Here is a 26,917-nt window from a genome sequence, read left to right on the forward strand (position 1 = left end):
GGATCAAACCACAAATGCCTGGGCACATTATCAGGATGACAATTGTGCGGGAGCACATTATCTATCAGTCTTACACGTGTCAGATGAACTCTTGACCTTGAAAGTGAATTTTTAAACTTTGGATTTCCAATGAAAGTAAAGTACTGTGCAAAGTTCTTAGGCGACCATTAGATTATTAGTTAGGGCAATGCCATAATGATCGTAATTAACAACAATGATGAGGACAGACTTCCACCCACAGCTGTACTTAAGGTGGGCATTCCATCATTACCGATGAAAGATCCGTCACTGACAGATGCCGTTTTTCTGATCAATGACAGGAAACTTAAAAAATAAAATAAAAAAATAAATATAAAAAAAAAGAGAGAGAGAGATGGACGTGGGTTTACATCCATCAAACCAGAATTGTTAGCAACCAGGTCAGTACCTAATTCAAAAAACAAAACAAAACACTGATGAAGTATTCCTAAAATAGCGCCGACGCACTGTAATTAGCGATGACAGAAGCACGGTTAAAATAACAATGACAGTTTGGTCCGGCTTGAAATAATGATGGACTGATCGATGGCTGACGAATGACGAATTGGCAACATTAAACACATTCACTGCCATAGACGGCTTAAGACGTCAAAGATTCATTTTTTTTTTCTGGACTGGCAGTGAATGAGTTAATGACACGCCCACCTGTGGCTATACTATTAGTAAAGGTAAAAACAAATATAGAGCTTTGTATTTGGGTTTGTTTGACTTTCAGTTTGTTAGTTAGAAGGCTACTTCTGGTTCATGGAGGATGGGGAAAAAAATGGTGGGGGCCAAAAATTATTCTGGGGATTCAATGGTTGCCACCGTTTAGCCACAGGTGCTTCTACACTGTTAAAAAATAAAAAATAAAAAAATAAATAAAAAAAGAGAAAAAGAAAAAGGAAAAAAAAGGAGTAATATTTACTTGGGAGAAAATCTAGTAAATTTACTCAAAAATTCTCAGTAAATTTTACAAGGTACATGATAAGAAAACCAAAGTAGTGTCCCAATATTTTTGTCCAGCAACCCCACAGGTTGTCACTTGTTTTATAGAATTTAAATTTGACTAATAACAGAGGGTTAACTTGTGCTTTTGACCATCCCATAACACATTGTGTATGACTTCAGAGATTCCACTGGATCTTGAGAACTTTTTCTAATTAGCAAGACTACAAAACAGGAACATTTGAGTCAAAGGCATCAACACAAAATCATCCGTAGCTCCGATTGAGACAAACTTGCGTGACATCTGCTCACTCCATGATGTGACAATCTCTCCCACGACATTCACGCCCACCCCCATTTATCAGCTCACCTTGACAGTCAGAGTGAATCCTGCTGAGTAGAGTGGGTTTTCTCTGTCCAGCTGGCCATTCACTGTCAGGGCACCACTGATGTAGTCCAGGGAAAAAACACTGTTGGTGTTCCCTAGTTGGAAGGACGGAAAGGATGGATGGTGAGTGAGGGAGAAAAAGAGATAAGAAAGTCAGAGAGCCAAACGGGACCTGGCGTTGTGCTTAATTCAACAGAACCCCTGGGATGCAGCGCAGAGCCTCTGGAAGTGAAAGGTGGTGGTGGACGAGCAATGTGGATTTCTCTTTCATGCAATATGGATGGAGCTTCTGCTGCGATTCCTTTCTTCACTCCACCTTAGACTGACCCACCGCTTCTAACCTGTTCACACTGTATCCGCTTATTTCATCCCTCACTGTCCGAGCCTCTTCCCTGATGCACTTTTTTTCCCCCACCAGCTTTACTTTATATAATGGGAAAGGCATCATGCTTATTGTTAGCTCACGGTTAGCATACCGGTAATTATTCATTTTTGAGCATTTTAAAAATAGATTGTTACGAATTACCTTTTTTTTTTTTCAAGGCCAATCTTTAATTATTAATTAGAATGGCACCTTACTTTATGTTACTTATAGAAATGCTGCTCATTTTTTGTATTCTTGTGTGTGCTCAAGATAGAAGGTAAAACCAAACTCCAAAGACTTAATGCTGCAGTAAATTTCGGTAGCTCCACTAGTAAATCAAACAATTAACGACGAACCTTAAACATTTCTTGGGAACAATCTGTTATATGTGACCTCTATAGTCTAAACATGACATTCTGATTAATATTACATTTGTGGAAAATGAGTTATTCGGCAAAAGCCAGCCATTTTAAGGTGGCCATTTTGCCACTTGATGTCAAATTCAGTTGACATCAATGTTGCTCAGGTCTCAGGCGACAACCAATCACACCTCACTGATTTCTGAAGCTGAGCTGTGATTGGTTGTTACCTGATGAGACCTAAGCAACTGTGATTTTATTTTCACTCGACTGCAAGTGACAAAATGGCTGCCTTCAGATACTGATAAAAATTGCTGGATTTTTGCTGCTTAACTCACTCACGCAATATTAACCAAAATAACTGCATAGAATATTATTGTCAAGTAATATTTTGGGGTTTGACTTCTCCTTTAAGAAAATAATCTTAACCAGTATCTATACCCACCTCACAAGGGCTTGGTGTGATTTTCCATCCCCCTCCCACCCCTTTCCTAATTAAGATGTTTTTCCTTAGAGGTGAAAACTTGCAACAGACTTGATTGCCATCTATTGTGACATCAACACCGGAACCTTTCTGACACACCTCACACTTTCTGTTCACACAAATCTGTCTTGTTTTACCTGACTTCTGTTTGAGACTGTTATAGAGTAAATGACGCGATTGCAGTCACTTATCCTGTTGCATGAGTGCACAACCACACACACATACTACGCTATACTATTCAAAAACATTGACTGCTCTCTCGCTTTTATTGTAATCCATTTTGAGAGCCCCGTATGTATTTGTTGGAGAGCGCTGGAGAGTCCCCCTATGCAATCTGTAGATAGACACAAGCCATACATTTGAATGTTATCAAAAAGATCTTCTGAATAAGAAAGCAAATAATAGAGCAGACAGAGCTGAATGAAATAACCCGGAAAGTCAAGTCAAGTCCAAATGGAACTAATTCACTTATGTCTTAAGTCAATATATTCTGTGCTGACCAGCTGACAGCACACAAACTCCTCTATCTTTCCGCTACATTGTGTATGCTAAACTGAATACTGTGCAAACATGCTCAGCAAAAACTATTCACTGCTTATGAAAAAGTGGTACATATACGATAACGTATGACAGGATACGCACTACGCAGTCTTGAGTGCAGAACAACAACTAAATGGGTTAAACCAAATCAGCACTGCCACAAATTCTTTACAAAGAAAATGATACAATCAAACGTATCTATTTATACATTGAGGTTGTGCCTTGCACAACAGTTAAATGCATGTTATTGTGAGAGATTTTTCTCCCAACATCTTGGCTATTTATTGTGCATGCACTCAAGGACAAAAGTTTTAACAGTGACTCTAACTTTGTGTTTTTAACTTTTTATGTTTCACCTGACAGGGACTAAGCTGAAAGTCAAACAATAACTCTGCTGCATGTGATTCACATTGCTGAAAAGAGCAGTTCTTCAAATATTCCAAATACGGTGCTATTTCCAAGCGAATTGTAGATGTCTTAAAAAAGAAGGTCTTACATGGTAAATATAGATTTTTTTTTTAAATGATTTATCATGAATAATTATATTTAAATATATTTTCATCAATGTCCATTTATACTAATACAAATGATTTATCACAATAACACTCGACAGTAATTAACAAGACAGGAACATTAATAATAGTAATAAAAATAATCTTTTTTTTTTGTTTTTTTTTTTGTGCTCCATGCCTCAAGTGGGGTTGCGTGTGGTTGGGGGGAGGCACAAGCCATAACCCGCACGGGGACGGGTTGGGCAAAACAACGTAACAGTGATAGTCCCATTTCTATAAAACTCTGCGAGTGCTTACATTTTTAAATGATTACTTTTGCATCATTCCTAGGTAATCACAATGTACCATCAATGTTGCACTATATTATAGAACGTGCATGTGGACAAGTCTTGATCCATGGGGGGTACCTTGTGCCCACGGGTAAATTGTTGACCCTTATGCTAGAAATATTTAAAACTATCCTTCCTTCTTGTATAGTGGAAAAAAAATAGTCACTGCAAATCACAATTTACATGGCAAAGGCCGAATAATATAAATACATTTCCGAATTTGACTGTATATTTGTACTTTGACATCAGATAAAGTTAGAAGACAAACAAGTCAAGAAAAGTCAAGTTATCTTTATTGCAAGATTAAATACTGTAACGATGGTGAAATAATCAAGCCAAGTGTGGAACTAATAGCTCTTTTGAATCAACAGTTTTCCAGGACAAAACAGCATGCTCAACTACCAAAACACAACAGCCAATAGCGCCCATAGCTTCCCCCCCACCTCCAAAAATGTGCCAAAAAAAGGGGGTTTAAATTTTTCCACTCACCATGTAAAAGGTATTGGGGTAAAAAAATAAATAAATAAAAATGCTGAGGTATCGGATTGTGACTCAAAATCGGCCGATCTCAAAATGAGGTGACTCGGACTCTGGCCCAAAAAAGTGTGATCGGGACATCCCTATCTCATATGTTGTCCTTTGTGTAGCTATACAAAAACATGAGATGCATCCTTCTGTATAGCTTCCCTACAGAGTTAAAAACACAAACATGCAAGGTATGTCGACGGAAATCCTGTAGGTGCAAATGTGAGTGTGAATGGTTGTCTGTCTCTATGTGTCAGCCTTGTGATTGACAGGTGATAAGTCCAAGGTGTACCACGCCTCTCACCTTAAGTCAGCCCCCTCCGACCCTTGCACGGGGGATATAGATTATTGAACACATTTTTAGATGCACTCACTTCTCTGCAACTGTGAATGTATGGCCAAACAATCTCTCAAATGACTTCAGTTTGGTTCAGTTTCAAATAAAAAGTGATGTCTCTTGCTTTTCTGTTCTTTGAAATTTGAAATCGTTTTCATTGCTGTGCATCCTTTCCAAAATAGTTCCTGTGTGTTTTCTAAAACGCCTTCAGTTTTGTTTTTGTTGTATCCAATGCACCTACAGAGCTATCGTTAATATTTCATGTCAAATGCCAGGTTAGTAGGTTGACAGCAGTGGTTGGAATATTAACAATGGACAGCAAGCACATTTTCGTTCATTAAAAAAAAAAAAAAAAAGTGTCAAGGATGCTGTACAAATATTATGGATCCCGTAAGTTTTATTTTTATAAGTTAAACATTTCAAGCCTTTACGCACGCACGCGCACACACAAACAATTATTGACTTTAGCAGTCTTGTGTAAATGTACCCTGAAGAGATGTTATGATTTCACAAATGTGAAATTGCACTCGACAAGTACGATGGGATATTATCACATGACTTGTATTCACCGCTTTACAGCTGATTTTGAGGCGCAGTACACGCTGGACAATCAACGTTCAGCTTTTATTTCTTGTTATTATCTGGAACAATACACATTATTAGGTGAACAAAAATATTTGGATTTTAAAAAAGGGCAGTTTGCGCTGTTGTGTGTCAATTCGCCGGGTATTAAAGTGGCTCCTCTCATTCCCGTTAAATGTGGCACACTCACATCTTGCTTGAAGATATTGCTACGCGGAAAAGGGCACATCCTAACTGTATGCACCACCAATGCTAACCCCATTTAAAACATTTACAGAGCAAATCCTGAAATATGCTCTTATCAGTCACTGTCCCAAGACTTGTATAAGAAAATAATGCTAAAAATAAAAAACTAGAAATCATTCTGTTCTTTGCCATTCTTTTCACGTGCGGGCTAATAATGAACCTTCTGCTTTGAGGGATTAGGATGGAATCATTCCCTTCAGATCATTTGTAGCATAGTAAAAAAAAAAAGAAAGAAAGAAATACAGTACGTCCAGATGCTAAGTCCAAAGTGCACAACAGCTCGGGTCAACAGATTAACCCATGTCTGTGTTCCTCACTCTCCATTCGTTGCTCTATTATTGCCCCGTAAATCTGAAATAGAGAGGAGGGAAGCTTCAGAAGAAAGAGCACAGGGCAAGTGTGGGGACAGAAGAAGACAGCTCCATTTGAGCCCTGAGGTAATTAACCTCAATTGAGGCCAAAAGGTGTACGGAGGGAGGAGCAAAGGGATAAATGTGACAGAGAATTATGACAGACTTATATAGTATTCTAAATTGTGTAGAGCAGGGGTGTCAAACTCATATTAGCTCAGGGGCCACATGGAGGAAAATATATTCGCAAGTGGGCCGGATCGGTAAAATTGTAAAATAATTTTTAAAACATTGCCGTCAATTACATGCAGATTTTCGCTATTTGTGGGCCAGCCCTAAATTGTGGGGCGCATCTGTACAAATATTGTCCTAAATTTTTTTGCATAAACCTGTATATTGTTCACTGATTGTGTGCCGGGTGCCGTTAATGAAGTTATAAGGACGTTAATCCTTGTCATATGTGTAGTTGAATGTGTCTTATTCAGCATGTTTGTGTTTGATTCATGTTTTTATTTTTTAAACAAACTAACTAACTTTAAATTGTGTTTAAAATAACGACATTCAGAGCAATTCCATGTACAAGTTGCATTGCTCAACTGAGACTTACTTGTGTAATTATGAATTTATAAGCTTTGATTGTGGCCGGCTGATTAATTGGGCCGACATTAGTCTTTTTTTTTTTTTTTACTTTACAAAACCATCTCGCGGGCCGGATTAAACCCCATTGCGGGCCTGATCCGGCCCCCGGGCCTTATGTTTGACACCCCTGGTGTAGAGAAATGGAGCTATTTACTGTCTGAATATGATGTGTTTATTTGCAAGTACAGTATTCTCTTGTAGTATAATGACCCCCCGTCAGCTAATGGTCGGTCTGCAGTGGACTTGTCAATTACATATTACAGTTAGTATATTACTCAACATTGATTTTCTTTTTTCTTTTTGCCCAATGTTGTATACATATTTGCTTTTGGCTGTTACAGTGCAGCTTGGTGAGCTTTTACCTTTTAAATAATATGCTGCTAAATTGCTTTTCATTTCTGTAACAATGCCTATGAAGTCTATTCTCATCTATTTTAATTGCAAACAAAGGTAGGAATAATAGAATTAAAGAAGCAGTTAACGCATGGGTTGACTAATTGGATTGAAATAGTGTCCCATGTACTTTCCCATGAGTTACACACTCATTCCAAAGTAATGACAGCTTTGCTAAAACTTTTACCTCCTTTTTCTTTTGTTTGGCGTAACAAGCTGCCATCAATTCTCATAGACCTGAAAACATAACCCTGACATTTTCAAACTTTGTGGAAAGAGAGGAGTGATCAGCTCTAACAAGGTAAAACGATAAAGACAGACTCGCGGCTGCTCTTGCAATGAAAGATGCAACCCTGTCAGAGTGCTCTGACCAGTAGACAAATTGAACAGGGCACTACGACCATATACTCTCCTTTTGACCCAGCAAAATCTGAAATGGTTCACCTCTATGTAAGGTAGGCACCAATTTGCTCTACAGATTAGTATTCATGCCTACCGTCTGTATTTACCTTGCCTTCAGCAAAAACAGGTGAAAGCTGCTTCAAGCAATCAGTGCCAAAATATGCACATAGTACAGTATGTATACTGTTTGTGCCAACATTGTGGTAATATTTTTACCAGAATTATGTGGTGGTGGCAAGATATTCATGCCAGTGAAACTGCCTGGGGCATCAGGCAGGTGAAGTATTGACAAGGTCCGTATGCCATTTAATGTCCAGGCTCCTCAGCCCACTACAGTGACATCTGTTTTAAGAAATTTTCTTGCCAAGCTTGTTCCCATGGCAACACCTGTAGTTACAAAAGTTGTGTTCATTTATAGTACAGGATGGACAGATAGGAATAGAACAATCTGTTTACCAGTCGTCTAGATCATAATGTGCATAGTAAACAGTCAACATTGTTTAATATGTGATAATGTGGCCCATTCAACCTGTCTGTAAAGCCGTTGAGAAGAAAAATATGGCTTTTTGGCTTGAGAAATATGGCTGATTATAGCAAATGAGTCACCTTTGTTTAGTGGACCCAAAGTTAGTGACAGTACATTACAAGATTGTGTTGAATGTGTGGTGGAGGGGTTAAGGTGTGTGGGGCTTAAAGTTGACATGCACATTTCTAACTTAGGTCTAATATCGACATACTGTTGTTACTTTGTTTAGTATGGAAGCGTAGAGCTGCCAATGTGGAGTAATCATTTTTGGCTGGCGAATATGGTCGAACATACTCGCAAATATGTTCGAACATATTCGCAAATACGTTCGAACATACTCGCAAATATGTTCGAACATACTTGTAGCCTACATGCTACAAAGTTAGCATATCTTCCCATAATGCCACGGGGTATTTTTTGCGCATGCGCGAGTGAAAAAAATGACCAACCTAAACCATGCACGGCAGACATAATAAATCGTAAAACTTACGAATAAACACTGGTTTTTGTCTACTTAATTTTCTAATGAATTGGTAATGTGACCCCAAATGTCTATTGGGTTTTGTTTTCACTCGTCCATGCGCAAATAATACCCCGTGGCATTATGGGAAGGTATGCTAACTTTGTAGCATGTAGCCTACATGTACGTTCGAACATATTTGCAAGTATGTTCGAACATATTTGCGAGTATCTTCGAACGTATTTGCGAGTATCTTCGAACATATTTCAATACATTCTAACAGATTTGCAAATATGTTCGAACGTATTTGCGAGTATGTTCGAACATATTTCAATACGTTCGAAAAGATTTGCAAGTATTCAATACGTTCGAACAGATTTGCAAGTATGTTCGAACGTATTTGCGAGCCAAAAATGTTTACTCCACATTGGCAGCTCTACGCTTCCGTAGTTTAGGAGCTTTGAAAAGAAAAGAAAAAAAAAATCTGGAAAAATTTTCACTGGAAAAAAAAGTAAAAAATGGCTGGTGGAAATTGTGTTTGGCTAGTAACTCTAGAGAGTCATCAGCCATATTGGCTGGTCATCAAAAAAAGTTAATTTACAGCCCTGATTGTAACACTTCACATGGAGGGAATGAGGCCTTTAAAGGCAACTGGACAAATAAAAGGTAACTTGTACCAGGGTCAAAAGTATGCACACGTTTCCAAGTGTAAATGGTATAAAACACACTTGGGAGAATCACCCCAGTGGCAAAACATTTCTCAAGTGGATAATAGCACAGATTACAATATACATAAAATCCACACACATGCGTACGTAGGCCTCAGACTAAGTGTTCTACACTTGTATATAAGGATGAAAAAATAAGAGGTTTGCGCTCTAAAAATGCACATGACATAAACTGTTATGCTAAAATTGATCTTGGTCGCTCTATTAAATTAAGTCTTATTTTTGAAAACACCTGAGACATTAGGCTGACATTTGCATTTCCATTTCAGACCTGTGTTGATAATGATTGGTGTTGGGGTGAGCGTGTGAGTGTGAGGGAATAATATAGAAATGAAGACTCTCAGTGTGGGCATCGTGCCGCTAAATTGGTTTGTCAGCTTCACTGACCTGACTGGAATACCAATCTACAACAGCCGTTCCTTATGCAGGTGGTGACTGGTCATTGGTATGAGCACCTATGTAGACATTACAGCTAACAGCTCGACAGTAAGTGTTGCATCATAAGGATCATAAGTCAATATAGTCTGTAAACATGTATGCATAAACTGGAAATTTCAGACTTTAGCATTGGCTCCACTCGACTGAACTTGGTGAGTGAGGCAGGCTGAAATCACACGCGGTGACTCCCAGGGACCACCACGAAAGAAAATATAATCATATTCTAATTGCTGATAGAGAATGTTCTCCAGTGATCTGGCAGAACACTACGATTAGACACCCGCGGGGGGGAGAACTGCAGCACACAGACACACACAACCGAATTCAGAAGAAATTACTTTTTGAATTTAGCATTCATACGTTGAGGCTGTATTTATGCATTTCTTGTGTTTCTTGAAATGTGCACTCTATAGATCGACAATGGCAGGTCAAGGTCATGTTTCACTTTTGCAAGACATGTAACCGGAGAATGCAATTGGCTGGCAACCAATTCAGGGTGTACCCCGCCTACTGCACGAAGCCAGCTGGGATAGGTTCCAGCACGCCATGACCCTTGTGAGGAGTAAGCGGCTAAGAAAACGGATGGATGGGGTAACTGGAGAATGATTTAACTATTATGTTATGAGCAAGCTCACAGCCGTTTCCTAATTTATTTCTACCTTAATATCAACTTATAAATCTGCAGAAAGAAAAATGAAAAGTGTATTTAAAAAAGAAAAAAAAAACATTCAAATATGATCTCACCGTTTCAATCGTGCGACAAGTGCATGACAATAACTTTCTCAGTGCAAATCAAAATTTGAGGAAAGCCAAGCAAGAGTTCTGTAAGTGTAATCACCATGACTAATCCAGTGACAACTGTTTTCTCTCGTTTGTGACAACACCACGGGGGGAGCTAGAACATTTTAGTAATGCGATATGGCATGCAGCCAAACTTCAGTGTCTTGAGGCGAAGATTTTGTGTGCTTTGCGAAATGTACACAAATTAGTGTCACTTTTAAGGATAACACCTGCAGGCAAATCAAGCTGATGATAAGGTTTGGGCTATTGTTTTTCAAACTACGCCGACATCTAATGCCTAATACCCAGTACAGACACGTTCATTTGTGTTTTTTTACATGGACTTGAGAGCCACAGCGTACTACATGAATGGAAAGATGAGTGGCTTGCAATTTGTTGGCAACCTAAATTTTATTTGACAACTACTAAATGAAATTACAATTGGGATCTAAGGTTTTTATCTTTATCTTACGTATCCGTTCATTTCTTGAATCCAAGTTACAGTGTTCAGTGTTGTGTTATGTACAGTGGAACCTCCAAAGATGAACTATCCAGTCCATGTCACTGGTTCACTTCCACAAAAATGATTTTGTTCTGCCACCACCATACAAGGTCTGCCCAAAAAAAAAAAAAAAAAAAAAAATCCAGGACTAATGTCACTCGCAAAAGATACGTTTTAAATTAAAAATTACAAGGATTTCTACTTTATCTCATTGGAGTCTAACTTTTTGAACGTTGAACTAGGATGGGTTGAGCCATGGGAGGAGTCCATTTTGAATTGTTTGTTTACAAACAAAAACGGTCAAAACTCCGGACTCCAACTTTAATATTGACAAGTTATTTTGTAAAATAAAGCAAAAAAGACAAATACTCAGATATTGTTCATTTCTGTCAGGAGTGTTTGGGGTTCCACAAATCATTTATGCTTCGGGCACCAAAATGGCTAGCGCCCTGTTGGCCCTGTTGGCGACAATACATAAGCTAGATTTTAGACTTACTAAAACGAGGTCTAATTTGTGACGCAGGTGCTGTAATGCGATTTTGGTGGATTTGATTGAGGCGCAGGCAGACCAATTCAGGGGTCCGCGGATGTGTGTACTGGATGTCATCGTATTTCATTCATGAATATGACAACTGCGTGGGAAAAAGTCTCTGAAGCATTGTAGAACTCAATTCATTAAATAATAATACTAATAATAATAATAATAATAATAATAATAATAATAATAATAAATTTAATTTATCAGCACCTTTCAAGACACCCAAGAACACTTTACAGGGCAAAGAAAACAGTTAAAAACAAACAAAAAATTGGGGGGCAAAAAATAAATAAATAAAAAAGTATTCAATCCCACAATGGCGCACGAGGTATTTTACAGTTGTGCTTGAAAGTTTACATACCTAAACTTATGAACACAATTGTAAATGTTCAAAAGCTAAATGTTGCTTAATGAGACAAAAATGCTAGGAGTTGTCACAAAAATTCATATGCACATCTCGACTAATATCAACTTCAACCATTGAAAGTATCAAAAACATTTGCCGCAGTATTTGAGATTTTATTGGCATTAAGTCTTTTTCTCACCATACAGTGCACTCACAAGTCTACGGTATGTAAACTTTCAAGCACAACTGTATACCATGATACAAACAACCCTAATGCAAGTAATATGAGTCTTGCGTCGGAGGGTTAAAATGAGGTCTGCACTCCAATGATGAGTACCACTCTACACTCTAAAGTCAACTAGGCTTAGGATTGTGAGGTGATCAGTGTCCCATAGACTGTCTGCCTTGTCTGAGAGATTACAAAGCAACAAGCTGTGGAGAGCCTCAGAGCGTCTAATTGAAAACCGGAGAAATCTCAGCATCACAACAGTCACAATAAGCGCTCCCTCCAGAATAACAGGTATTACCCTTGTCCATATTACAACTTCGCTGCTGATATAAGCTTCGGTCATAGCGGAATGGAGTCAGAGCATCGGAGTGTAGCAGTGCAGACAGATGGAGATATGTGTGACAAGCGAAACTGGAAGGAAATAATCGTGTTTACTTGAGTTTATTGCTGCTGGGGAACTATTTTGCTGCACATTTTCCCCGCAAAATGAATGACTTCCTCTGTTATGATAACCCATCTTCAGTATCAGAATAGTTGCTGAGGTGAACTTACAGTGCATACAGTATGATCTGAATCCTGTCAAAGTGTTGGTAAAAAAACAAATCTTCTCTAGGCTGACCTGGTGCTCTCAAGCTGCCACAGGACAATGTTATGGGAGTATAGATGGATGGATAGACGGACGGATGGTTGGATGATGTTGAATTCTCATTTTAGCAGTGGGATTTTTCAGTACTTTGTACATTACTATAGTGTTTATTTTTTTAGATTTTCACTCTGTAGATTTGAAAACACATTTTGTTTCTACACCTTGCTTTTTCAAACTAGGATCATTAATTTGTTGTCAACAATTGCAGATGATATGGCATACAGAAAGATGCAAATAGTCTAGATCTTGGGGATTTATAAGGCTGAAAAACAGGGACCGCAAGGAAATGGAGAAACATGAACGTGAATTTTCTCTTTCATGACAACGATGCAATAGATTTGAAGAAGTAAGATTTTGTATATGGGTCATTTTTTTATATATTTAATTTACTCAACAAAGGTAAAGACACATTTGAATGCCGAACACTGCCAATAATTCAAATACTGATAAGTAAAATTAAAAGTAAGGGTGTCAGATAATTACATGTTTTTGTTTTTTATTGTAATTAATAGCATGACTTTCAATAGTTAATTCACGAATAATCACAAATTTTATATCTGTTCTAAAGTACAATAAAATATTTTTTCTAAGTTTCATACGACTGTTAAAAGTTGTGAAAATGAAAAAAAATGTTAAACTAATAGAAATATGACTGCATAATTTAGTTATTGATAAAGTAATTTCATAATAATTATTGAATTGAATTAAAGTTAAAAAGATGTACTGTACTGTAAAACGAGTGTGATATTGATTTGTGTTGAGGTAATTTTTCTGCCACTAGATGGCATAATTGTATTTGTAAGACGTTGGTGACAGTTAAGTGCATTTTTAATTTCATATTAAGAGCTATCTAATAAACATGAAGTAACTTGTGAAATTCAGCACATTTTTAAAATTGTAAAATACAGCTTGACCTCAGTCTCCACAAATATATTCATTATTATTAAATTTATTACTGCTAAATATTGACGTGGACGTGTCTGCTGAGTTGCAACTGGAATTCTCCCAGTACAGGCTTTCCAAGTAACGGGCGGTCATTAATCGCGTGTTAAAAAAAATAGTGGAAAAAGGAAGTTTCAATTAACTCAAAATTAAGGCAGTAATTTTGACACCCCTAATTAAAACATTTTCAAAAGGAAATTCAGATTATTATGTTTACCGTTATTGACCATATCATATGAAAATGAAACATTATTGAGCATAAAAAATAATAATTTTTACTTGTTAATAGTACGTCAGTGCATTTCAGTCTGCACTTTTTTTTGTAACCGAAGTACTGTTGTATGTATGGAGTATGAGTTCTTTTGTCACTGCTGACTTTTGGTGCAATGACTTGAAAATGAAAGCTATCCTGCTGCATCTATTTTAATAATGCCTGGATAATTCCAAGACAAAACTCCTTGAGGTCAGTATTTGCTGCTGTTCCTCAAACGGAACAGATGCAATCCGAAAGAAGAATTGTCTAAATGTAAAGAAAAGGATGGAAAAAGGCTTAAGATGGGATTAGTTGTGCTTGCGTGTGACAAAAGCGATGGAAGCGCACAAAGATGAACAAGAGTCTGATATAAAAGGCTTCAGGGATGTCCTTTCATTTACGGGGGCGGCCGGCTGATTTTTCTGCTGCTTGTTCTTATACTATCATTACAGCACAGTGGCGAGGCTACACAAACTTTACACAATAGATTAACTCTTATCCTGGCACACAGCAAAGTCTCATGTTGTAACTTACTGTAATATAAGTCACAGAGAACCAAGACAGAACTTTAGTGAGCATTAAAAAAAAAAAAAAAAAAAATCTAATCTTCCATAAGAAAGTTGTTGTGTTTCATGGTTTCACCAAAAATATTTTAATAATCAACCTGAATTTTATTTTATTTTTTAAATTAGGTATTCTATACATAACATAAAATGTTTACAGTCTACACGAGAAGATAAAGTTTTTAAAAAATAATTGCAAACCGAAAGTATCAATGTTTGTCAGTCAATGTTTTGTGTAGAACAAATTTTCATATGAAGCTAACCCAGATTGTAATTTAAATACATGCCAAACACCATTTAAAATATTGTCAATGGTGGAGTTTTCAGTGTTAAAACTGCTAGCAAGATTTGTATGTAACATTCACTAAATGCCCCCCTCAAAACAAAATAGCAGCGTGAGTAGGCTAATACTAAGCTAGCATTAGCACTGTAAACAAGATAGCCACACCTGCTACATTGGTAGCATGACTTACTTATATTGGAGTGTTTCTATAACACCAAATGTGATCAGTTTGAAGTTTTGTTTTGTATTTTCAAAAAAGATGCAAGAAACGCACCTGATGAGTAGATATGTTGCTAATTCTGTATCAATTAGGACTCCTCTCGGTTGCCGCAGGTCCCTACTGTCATGGCATACGTTCTCTTATATATTCCGTTGTTGTGCCACTGAAATTCAATGATTCTATGTCTATTGCTTTTACTCTTTCTGATGATGGAGATTGGTCACAATACAGGAAGAATCTGGAAGGACAAGCCCAGAAGGCATAATGTAACATTTGCTAGCAGCATTGTTCTCTATAAAGCATATTTCTTTCCTGTTCCAGCCCTGTCAATGGCCGTGTTTCTAAGTTTACAATTCAAACCTTCTTTTGATAGATTTAACTTTTCTTTAACACTAATATTTCAAAGTTTTGACAAGTTAGTTGTGTTGTATTAGGCCAGTGTGTTGCCAATGTTCGATACAACAATCCACATGCAGGTTGCTCATTGTAATTGGGTATATACAATATAAGAACATGCTAATTATTCCATGTCCAATATATCTATATGCAAATAAGAAAGTGGCCATGGTCTCAGGATAAGGCCATCAGCGCTTTGGTGTGTCATTCCTGTGGGTCGCTGATGCCATTGAGACAAGGCGAGGCTGTCTACACGCTTGCCTGCTTGTCTTTGGGGGCTGTTTGAAGTGGATAATGAGTGACGTTGTGGAATTGTTTGTACTGGAGAGAAAAGAAAATCTCTGTTATCATAGGGTGCTAACATGACTCGAAAGAAATGAAAGTAGCTATTAAAAGGCCTGTTATAGGGTCATTTCTTTTTATGGAGTGTGCCATTAAATGATCCCCACTGCCTAATGTTACAAATGGTCCAACCCTCAAAGTAAGTTTATAGTCAAGCCATTGTTGAGTATTTGAAACTGACAGTCAGTTTTTATAGAGTGATTTCATGAAAATAACTTGTGACCCAATGGCAGATTATGGAGTTATGCTTGTGATGTAACATATTTTACCTGCCCTTACTTGCAGTACTTATGACTAGTGTTGTTCCGATACCGTTTTTGGCCCCCGATACAGTTCCCGATACCCAGCTTTGCAGTATCGGCCGATACCGATACCATACCGATACTTAAGGTTTTATTTTCCTCAACATGAAAAAGCTGTCCTGCCATTGGTTCAGAACATTCGAGGGCCAATAGGATATCTTAGATCGCCATGCAGTGAACATGTCACATACCAGTGAATGTCGTACACGAGCAAGACACAAGATGCTGCATCCAAAATCCTATATTAGCGTTGGAATTAATGGTATGAGCATGTTACTTGTGAGTATTCACCGATACCGATACCACTGTTTTAATGTAGTATCGGCGCCTCTGCCGATACCAGTATTGGTATCGGAACAACACTACTAGTAAGTAACATGTGTTACTTTCTTTAATAAACTAAACCATGCTTCCACAGAATTTTATTTGGAATTTAATGTTTGTGGACTTTTGATCATGTCCATGATAGATAAGAAGAATTGATGTTCCATAATTAATCAATATCGGATCGAATTGATGTGAATCGAATCGATTCTCAGCCCTAAAAATAAAATTGTTCGATCACTGATAAAATATTTTTAGACCATGTCATTGGCCGATTTATGTGGCACTTGAGGCACCAGATTGGTGGCCCTGGTAAATCTCAGGATGTCTCTCAACACAGTGGGACACAAAATCACTTGATCACTTTATCTTGTTTATTTCTACAATAAAACTCACATGCCATCTTTACGGTTGAATGCATCTGCAATTCTAGACCTGAAATATGTAAAATACTTTGCTGTTATTCATTGAAAAATAACTTAGAATTAGAATTCCATTGATGAAAAGACCATCTAATGTAAAGATTAGGTAAAAAGAGTGGAAAAGTGAGCTAAAGGTCAAGAATATGTTGCACATGAATATGTATCAATTGTGTAATCTGAAATTTTGCTCAACAGGTGGCATGTTTCTCCAGATCATTTAAGACCCCTTTGATATCTAATGAGAATAGTATGTCAGCAGCCCAATAAGCAATCCGCCCTTTCATGTGCATCAGAGATCTTAGCATCAACCACACTCCCTTCCAGTATCTCTGCACCATCATAACAAACAACTGCATCATTGCAGAAGGAACTCCCATGTGTTCATAAAGTCCCAGATATGACTTCTGATTGGATGAAGCAAAGAAAATCCACATTTTAAGCCCCACAATAATTAACATAAATCACAGCTGCAATTAAGAACCTGTTTATCTTAATTACTGAACTAATGAGACGAGTCCCGCAGGAACAAGAAGATCTCTTTGAGGACTCGGAGCGAGGAGCAAGACAAAAGGCTTTATTCAGAGGCAACCTTAAGTCAGTAATCATTGCATGTACGGGAATACGAGAGCCATGAGAGATGTAATAGATATGACATTATTTTATGCATGTGCATTCTAGTACACTTTAGTTTTACTAGTAAGAGAGGAGTCGCACACTCACATCCGTCCTCTAGAACCCTTGCCCTTCCACCTTTATGTGCTGCCGCTGCATCACCCTTCCACTTTCATTATCTTTCAAACTTATAATGATTTGATCAAGCCCCATAGGGGCTTAGTGCAGCGCAATAACTTATTTTTAAATGACTGGGAATACGTTGCACCACGTAATTAATGTCTTTTTAATGTTCTTCTCCTCTAGAGCTTGACTCGTCCCTTCAACTTTGAAACAAATGCACACAAACAAAACAACAAGGCATGTTGCTGTCTACTGAGGATGGGTATGGACTGAACTGCAGCAGCATGTTTACAATGTGTTGGTTGTGAACTCGGTTCTAACCTATCAAGTGCATGCAAACATTAAAGAACACACTGCAGCCTTTCCCTCACTTATGTCGCCACTCAAAAAAAAAAAAAAATACATGACTACACATATGCTCAAGTTTCACACATGGAGTCAAATTCCTTCATTGGACTGTCAGGTCAAGCGGTGACCCAGCAGATGGTCTGACAATGACTATCGCCATCACCCCAAATTCCGGTGGTCCGCCAGGCTAATCAAGCAGTGCCAGCCCCTTTCCAGCCAGCTGGCAAAAGCGGTTCCACTGATGTCCTTTCATCTTGGCCATGCTGGGGTTTGACAGGGCATGCAGAGTTTAGACTTCACACGTGTTTGTCGGTGTTTGTTTTCACCACACAGACTTTCCTCACTGAGAGATTGTTTGTCGTACAGGATTAAATAAAACATGAACTGCGGCAGGAATATTACAGCAGGTTTAAGATGTGGACCCAAAAAGTAGCTTTAGTGGTTTTATATTTTGACACATCTTAATGGAGGTTAATAATTTAACACCTGTGGATCTTATCAGGTTATGCAGGTGTAGCTTAACCTGATCCTAATTATGCAAATGATGAGCGCTGAGTCCAGCCTGATTTCTGAATTAATATTTGAGGTTAGATCATGCTTGAGAAAAGCTAAAAACATCCAAACTTAGGATAACGCAGTTTGATTTCACGCTCCCAAAAGTCATTAACATTTGCTTTTATTTATTTTGGCTCAAGTTACTAAAGGGATTTGGAGTCATTTCTGTATTTTCATGTCAGTTTATATAAGGCTAGAAAAAGAAGATAGTGGGCCAATCCAATAGAGAGAATCCCTGCCTTGGATCAACACCAAAATCTAATACGGGCCTCCTTGTCCCAAGGTTGATCTGTCCATCAATTTTCATGGAAATCCGTTTACAAGTTCATGAGATATCCTCCTGGCAGATAGACAAAGTAACTGGCAGGCAAAAACATCGCATCCTTGGCAGGAGAAAATTCACTTCAGGAATATGTAAACAGGATCGCAGCTACAGCCTTATCAGCTCCATGCAAACTGCAGCTTCGACACGTCTTCTCTACAAATTCTGTCACGTTCTACAACCTTAAGATTTCACAATGATGGATTTTCGTACTGACACTTCAGATTTTACCCAAACTTTTCATGCCACATATCAAATAACATAATTGGAGCAGCTTAAGTCGACAAACAGACGAATGTGATCACCGCCGTGTTGAATAACACTCAACGAAGCCTGACTTCCTCACACCATTATGATTAATAAACGCTTAAAGGCGAGCCTATTCTGTCATTCTGAGGCGCTAGTCCCCACATTATTGACTGCTGTGTTTGATGAGACTTGTCTATTTATTCTGTGGGATTATGATAAGAGGTGATCGATTCCACTCTCTGTGCTTTGGATGTCAAATTGATTGTGTGACTCAGACGCAGACCTGAGATGATGGTGTAGCCGATCCCCCTCGGTCGACCCAAATCCTGGTCGATGGCAGTTATCTTGCGCACTTCGTAACCCTGCAGAGACAAATAAACACACATACTTATGCATTGAACTCAGCCGAGATTGTTATTGTTGCAATGCAGCAGTTGTCATATATTTGAAAGTAGGACATTGCACAAAGGGGTGCCAATGTGGACATTCGTTTTAGTGGGTATGGCAAATTCAAAATCGAATCATAATTTGTGGCACCGGAACCGGCATTTTGTTTACATTGTAACTTAAGTGCAAGTCCACTTTCTATGACAGTTAAAGACTGAAACCATGTGTGAATGTCGACACATCTTAAAAGAGAATGCATTTGGAATCCATACACATGAAATTACACTTCATGCTCTTTTGACAATGGTCTGAATATTTTTGTGGCACCCTGCAAATCTTCTCCGGTAATTAATTCGCCTACTGATGACAAAGCATTATGAGAAACTGGTGGTTCAATATCTTGCACAAGGATATTTTGACAGGATCACAATGGCCTGGGATCAAACCCACAATCTCAGGGTTGTGAGTACCATTGTCCCACAATGCACCTGGCAGTTTAAACACCAACAGAGCAACAAGTTGCGAAGATGTGCAAGACATTTTAAAATGCTTTGTGATTATTTCTAAAAAAAAAAAAAAAAAGGGACCACAACACGTACATTTCAGGAAGCAGCTTTCGGCATAGATGCAGTATCTAAACGTAGAGCCCTCACTGTGAGTGGCTGCCATGTTGAACAGGTAGTCCCGTGAAAGTCTCTATGTTAAAGCCTCTAGTATAAAATAACCCACGTCTGATGTTTGAAACAAACCATTCCGCCTCAAAATCGCTAAAGAATTTAATGAATTATTGGGATCAATTGGGGTGGCACGGTGATCGAGTGGTTAGCACGTCCGCCTCCTAGTTCTGAGGACTCCGGTTCGAGTCCAGGCTCCGGCCTTCCTGGGTGGAGTTTGCATGTTCTCCCCGTGCCCGCGTGGGTCTTCTCCGGGTACTCCGGTCTCCTCCCACATTCCAAAGACATGCATGGCAGGTTAATTGGGCGCTACGAATTGTCCCTAGGTGTGCGTGTGAGTGTGGATGGTTGTTTGTCTCTGTGTGCCCTGCGATTGGCTGGCAACCAGTCCAGGGTGTAACCCGCCTACTGCCCAGAGCCAGCTGAGATAGGCGCCAGCAGCCCCAGCAACCCTTGTTGAGGAGTAAGCGGTCAAGAAAATATATATATATATATATATATATATATATATATATATATATATATATATATATATATATATATATATATATATATATATATATATATATATATATATACATACATACATACATACTGTAATCAATCCACCCATCAGTCCATTTTGTCTTTCTAATAAATGACTGCAACTACAAAAAAAATAATAATAATAAAATCTAATCATCGTATGCCACGGCTGGCAAAGCATCTCAGAGTTTTTCATTATAGAGTGAGTTATTAGCATTTTATTGGGATTTATGTGTCTATTATTTCTCATTTCCTTGACAGAAACACGCTATGACAGTTGTGTAGAAAAAACAAAGAGGAAGAAAGAGGTAAAAGCTTTTCGAAAGTCTTTGATCCGGTGAGCTTTCTCAGCCTCCGCGCTTCAATCAGACATGGTGGTGATACTTAAATATCCTTGTGCTGCAGTGTGAGATGGAGCGGCCCTCCCCACTCCACAATTGCAGCCCCTGTCCCGTCCTCTCACTCTCCACACATAAACTCGCTCTCTCCCATTGATCCTGCAAATTGTGTCTGAGGTGTGTTTATGCTCCATTTCTGCCAAAGCTGCTCCTGTCATTGACCAATTACAGCAGAATCAATTACAAGCCTTTTACAGACACTGATTCACAAGCGATTAAAGGCTGAGAGGAAAACAACACATACGGTGCACACTCACATCCACACACATTTTTGGATGGGAAGTACTAGAGAACAGAATATAGAACAAGCCTTGTTTTTAGGACGTTTCCTTTTGAGGGATTACCCCATCTCAGTCTGAAAACATTTAAAATACCTAAACACATAGTAATTGACTATTTTTAAATAATGTATCTCAGTAATATCATTGTCATGTAGATTTAGAGGATCCTACAGTGGAAAACAAGATATTATTTAAATGAGCTTGGTCAGGTTCTATAAACGTACTGAAACTTCCAAGTAAGTGTTAATCCGTCTAAAACCCAAAGATGGACAGAATTCGACCTCAAATGTCTAAAAGTACTTGTGTCAGATGGGACCTCATTACTGTGACCCAGCTCTGATCATTACTGCACACACTCAGAATTAAGTCACCTGTACTAAATGTCAGCACTCCTATCTGAGTGAGTTCCCTCCTTTTTGAATAGTATGAAAAAGGGAATTTAACCTTATTTGACGTACATTTGATTCTTAATTAGAAAAAATGCAATTACTGTATACATGGCAGTATTTATAAGGGTAAGGAATTACATTTTTTATCTGTCAACTGTTGAGTTTTATGTTGTAAACCAGAGGTATGAAATGCAAGGAGCCAGATCCAGTCTGCCAGATTATTTTATGTGGCCCACCAAATCAAATTGTGCGCGCTCAATTTGTATTTTGTGCTAAAATATCGAGATTACAAATTGTCATCACTTTTAAAAACACTGTGATATTGCAGGCATGTTTTTGTTTACCAATCTCTCATTTAAAATAAATATAACAATAATTGAACAGTTTTTGCTGGCCTCTTTCCAAACTAATTCTTAACCATTTTATTGTATAAATGTAATTGAGGTAATCATGCGTTTATTTGGGTTCAGAATCTTAACGATCCTCCTAAGGAAACCAAAACTACGACATGACAAAAAAAAATTTGACACCCCTGTTGTAAGCTATTTTGTTGGTTATGATGCACATATTTTCTTAGTAAAGGTCTGTTGTTTTTAGCATTCATTTCCTGATAAATACAACTCAACAATTATGAACTACATTTCAATAATTTAATTTCAATAATTTGTTTCATCACGTCAATGATAAGAGTGATGAGTTAAATATTCTCTGCGTAATTAAAAACATTAAGTTCCACAAATGTACAATACATCTATAGGAATGTGGCAGTGTCAATATCTGATGTTGACGTACTTATGCGGTCGTTTTTTATAGCTTTTGTAATGAACATGTCCTCAGTGAATTATGTCAAAACATATACTGTATGAGATATGCTGCTACGAGTGGGTTTTCTTGTATTATTTTGGCTTATTGCAACCACATTACTATGAAACTGCCGACCAAGAAGAGAAAACACTGCGAAGTGATGCTAAAAATCATACGGGCAATATTATCAAGCTGTCCACATATGTGGAATATGTTCACTCATGTGACAAAGATACAATTTGCATTCCTGCAAACACACAGACATCCACACACTCACTGGACCATCCCCTCTCCCCACCTTCATCCTTTCATTTCAGCTATCTGGTGCATTAGCGCTCCAAAGCTCCTTCCTTTTTTTCCTCTCTTTCTCCACACTGATTTGACAGCCAAATTGTGTTTGTCCTAAAAGGGGCTTAAACGTCACTCCAAGCAGCATGGATTCACGGCTAACAGATAATAACCCTGCCCTGTGATTTTTTTTTTTTTTCAACCCTCCGTTTTCAAAATGTTCCACGGATGACAGGTTGAACATGTGGGGACGGGGAAACAGGCAGGCGAGATCAAACAAACTGAGAGCCTGGAAGGGTATATAAGGTGTATGCACCCACACCTGTGAGAAATGACCGTCGGCAAGAATCCCAAATGCATATCCCTTCACCTGCCTGTGTCCTGGCCTTGAGAAGAGTTGACACTTGTTCCGTCATGAAATGCCCTCGGCTTAGTGCTGGCAAACATTGTTTGAAATGACACATGCCTGATAGAATGCCTCATGAGGGCATTACAATGTGTATTTGTTGCAGTAGTGTCCTGCTCTTCTGGGCTTTCCGGGTTTTATCCTATGCTGTATGTACTGCATGTGTTGCAGGGTCAAAGGGGCTCAATAATATCCGCACTACAGTGTCACATTAAGAGGATTACAAGCTGCCCTCTGTTGTTGGATTCAGTGTTTACAATCCTTCTAAGCAGTACTACCAACGGTCTATCTCAGTGGTTCTTAACCTGTGTTCGATTGAACCCCACAAATTCGGTGGAGGTCAAGACACACACCTCACTCAAATGTTTCATAATAATAAACCCCGCACGCACTGCTGGCAGCTAGCTGATACTTCCGCCGAAAAGGCAAACAACTTTAGGCGGAAGGATCAGCTGGCAGCAGTGCGTCAATTCGCTGTCTACAGGGCGCCGCACAGTGATACGAACGAACAGAAAAGTAGTGGCTGGCGGTAATGGCGTCTGACTTTTTTCAGGAAAGGAGTATTGTGATGGAAATGTATCACACTTTTGAAAACAAATAGTTTTTAGAAGAAAAACGCTTTATTTCCGACACCCCAGCCAGCTTGCTGGACTATTTTCCTCTCGTCCAACGCCGAACCAGAACTGGTGTCACCGAACGCTGTCAGGGGTAAGTCAGTGCTGATCGCACACACGGGAGGTGAGGATGACATTGAGATTCATGTTAAAAAAGCCGAACGATCCCTTTAAATGTTTCTTGACAATAATATGTTATATGTGACCTCACTAGTTGAAATAATTTGGTCCCAAAAACGAATATGTTCTATTTTAAATGTATTAAGTGTCCCAAAGACGTATTTATACGTTTTTGTGTTGTTGTTTTTTTATGTTAGAGCATACAGAAGGCTTTGATGAAGCGTCTCAACTACAGAGAACGTGTGGGGAAAAAAATGGTAGTAATTACAAAACCGGCCAGCAGGTGGCAGCAGAGTATAAGAGATCAACCAGGGCCAAGTTAAAAACAAGCTGTTTCCCCACAATTCTAAGTAGATTAATGATAATGATTAAACTTAGCTATATTCCACTGCTAAATGCTGCAAAACGGAAACAGATAGAAATATATATTTTTTTTCCCTTGATCAAAGAAGAGACTCTAATCTTTCCATGTTTTTATAGCCATAGAACAATAATATTCTGTGGGCCTTGCAAAATCAGTCAAAATCCAGTAACACAGCCAGGAAGCGAAGGGGGCTGCTTCATTGAAAATGGCTGGGAGTGAATAAGTTAAACATAACATTCTAATTAATATTACATTTGTAGAATATGTTATGCAGCAAAATCCACCTGTTTTTATCCATCTCAGGGGAAGCCATTTTGCAACTTGCTGTCGACTGAAGATGACATCACAGATGCTCAGGGCTCAGGCAATAACCAATTAGGGATCACCTTTTTTTTTTAAAGCTGGGCTGTGATTGGTTATTACCTGAGACCTGAACAACTGCAAGTGACAAAATGGCTACCTTCCGATATTAATGAAAACAGCTGGGTTTTGATGCTTAACTTATATTTCACTAATGCAATACTAACCAGAATACTATATTTATACTAGTGGGGCTGCATAGAACATATTTTTGTCCAGATTTTTTATTTTTTTTGGTGGGGTTGACTTCCCTTTTAAGCTGCATGGAGTTGGGGAATACAAGAACACAACACTTTCTGAATTTAAGGTGAAGAGATGCAGATTTGATAAAAAGCCTATTCTCGCTATTAATTTTGTTCACCAATAAACCCTAAACATATGTCTTGAATTTGGGAAAAATAAATAAATAAATAAAAAATAATTTCTATGAATAAGTGTTTGGTGAATGTACATAGGAAACTGGTGGGGTTCAGTGCCGCCAACAAATTTTACGAACCACTGGTCCATCTACACACAAAATTGCAAAAAACTAGAATAAAAAATTAATCAATCTGTAGCACTGAATATTTCTGCTGTCCTTTCACCGGTTTCCAAATATCAATTTCACCAATTGGCTTCATCTTTCAAACCCCCTCCACATTCACTCATCCCCCCCATTCCTCCCCCTCCACTTGTGACCTTCGCCGTGACAGTTGATGAATCAGGGAGGTGGGGAGACACCGGGCGTCGACTCCGTCACGCCCCGTTAATATGCATGCAAATGTAGCACTTGACATTTCTACTACAGTGCATGCAGGCAGGGGACGAGGGACACGCGGATGGGGATGTAGGGTTGGGTGAGGTAGGGGAGAAACGTAGACAGAGTGAAGTGAATACTGCCAAAACCAGAGGGGGAAAGTGAGAGAACAGAGGTTAGGAAAGGAAGTATTATGCCCATGTGTGTAATTCAATCTCTACCAGTGCAAACATCAATAGCTGGACCGTTAGCCACCTGGGAACCCAGTTTAGATGCCTGAGCCAGAGGAGAAAACACACATGGCGTGCGGCGAAACAGGCAGCCAGTATAGTAGATGCTCATTAAAACCTTGTGATAAAGACAAATGTAAGGTCAGAGTGAGACCCCACTGCTAAAAACTTCATAGGATTGTTTGAGTCACTATATTATGAACATAACCGTATGAACAGCATGTTGAGATCTAATGGGGCCCTGTGACCTTTGTTAGCGGCTCCACATCCCCAAAGCAGATCTCACTCGGTAATTACTGTGTACGGCATTCACATTGCTGTATGGTGGGACCCGAGAAGTTAAAAACAAAAAAGTTACTTTTTTGTCACATGCACCCACTCCAAATCCTTTTACTGACCAGTGGAACATCTTCCTCGATGTTGGTACTATAAGGAAGATTGGTGAAAATAGGGTCCATGTCCTGGACATCCGTAATGGTGATAGCCAGGTTTGCAAGTCGAGACAGGGGTCTTGTTTTATCTTGATCCTAGTTAAAACAAAAGAAGCATTGTTCTGATTTATTAAATTAAATTGAGTTATATTACTTTTTACGCCGGACAAGTTTTGCGTGGGCTGACCGTGGCGTTGACAGTGAGCTGGTAGGCTGAGATAGCCTCAAAATCCAAAGGTTTGGTGACTGTAACGGTGCCTCTGGCTCCATCGATGCTGAAGAAGGGAGAAGGTGGCTGGAAGGAGAAGAGCACACTGCCTCCGGTGCCTTGGTCCGGGTCTGTAGCGTTCACCATAAAAACCAGTTTGCCCACTTGTGTATTCTGAAAACCACATTCAAGCAGACAGACATATACAGTATATTAGCTGATTAGTGCTGTCAAAGTTAAAGCGTTAATTAATTAACTCATTTGCTCCCAATAACGTATACATATATTTTTTTTTAATGTTCGAAGTGTCCCTAAGACGTATTTATACGTTTTTTTGTTTTGTTTTTCATGCTAGAGCATACAAGAAGGCTTTGATGCAGCCTCTCAACTGCAAAAAATGGTTGCAGAAATGGTAGTTATTACACAAATGGCCAGCAGGTGGCAGCAGAGCAAAGGAGATCAACCAGGGCCATCTAGAAAAAAAGCTCAATTACTTACAATTTTGAATAGATTTGTGAAAACTGATGAAACTTAGCTCTCTTCTAATGCTAATTGCTGCAAAACGGAAACAGATAGAAACACTTTTTTTTCCTGATGAAAGAAGAGACTTTAATCTTTCTTTTGATAGGTTTCATGCTTTTATAGCAATAGAACACAATATTCTGTGGGCCTTGCAAAATCAGTCAAAATCCAGTAAAACAGCCGGGAGCGAACGTGATTGCTTCTGTGAAAATGGCTGGGAGTGAATGAGTTAATTAATCACAAAAAAAATTATCGCATTAATCATGTATTAACGCAGATTAATCGCACTATTAATTTTGACTGCAGATGATCCTT

The 26,917-nt window shown here is 38.6% G+C and overlaps 1 protein-coding gene across 1 annotated transcript in view; it reads right to left on the reverse strand.

The window, feature by feature from the left end:
• The window catches only part of cdh23 (cadherin-related 23), a 175,308-nt gene that overhangs the window by 81,691 nt on the left and 66,700 nt on the right, over positions 1-26,917 (reverse strand). Inside the window, exons 7-10 of the mRNA XM_077495780.1 lie at positions 26,060-26,254; positions 25,840-25,968; positions 19,149-19,227; positions 1,337-1,449 (exon numbers count right to left, since the gene is read on the reverse strand). Coding sequence (XP_077351906.1) covers positions 1,337-1,449; positions 19,149-19,227; positions 25,840-25,968; positions 26,060-26,254 — 516 coding nt within the window. The remainder of the gene's footprint in view (positions 1-1,336; positions 1,450-19,148; positions 19,228-25,839; positions 25,969-26,059; positions 26,255-26,917) is intronic.

This window comes from Festucalex cinctus, chromosome 14, assembly GCF_051991245.1.
Source record: "Festucalex cinctus isolate MCC-2025b chromosome 14, RoL_Fcin_1.0, whole genome shotgun sequence".
NCBI classification, from domain to species: Eukaryota; Metazoa; Chordata; class Actinopteri; order Syngnathiformes; family Syngnathidae; genus Festucalex; species Festucalex cinctus.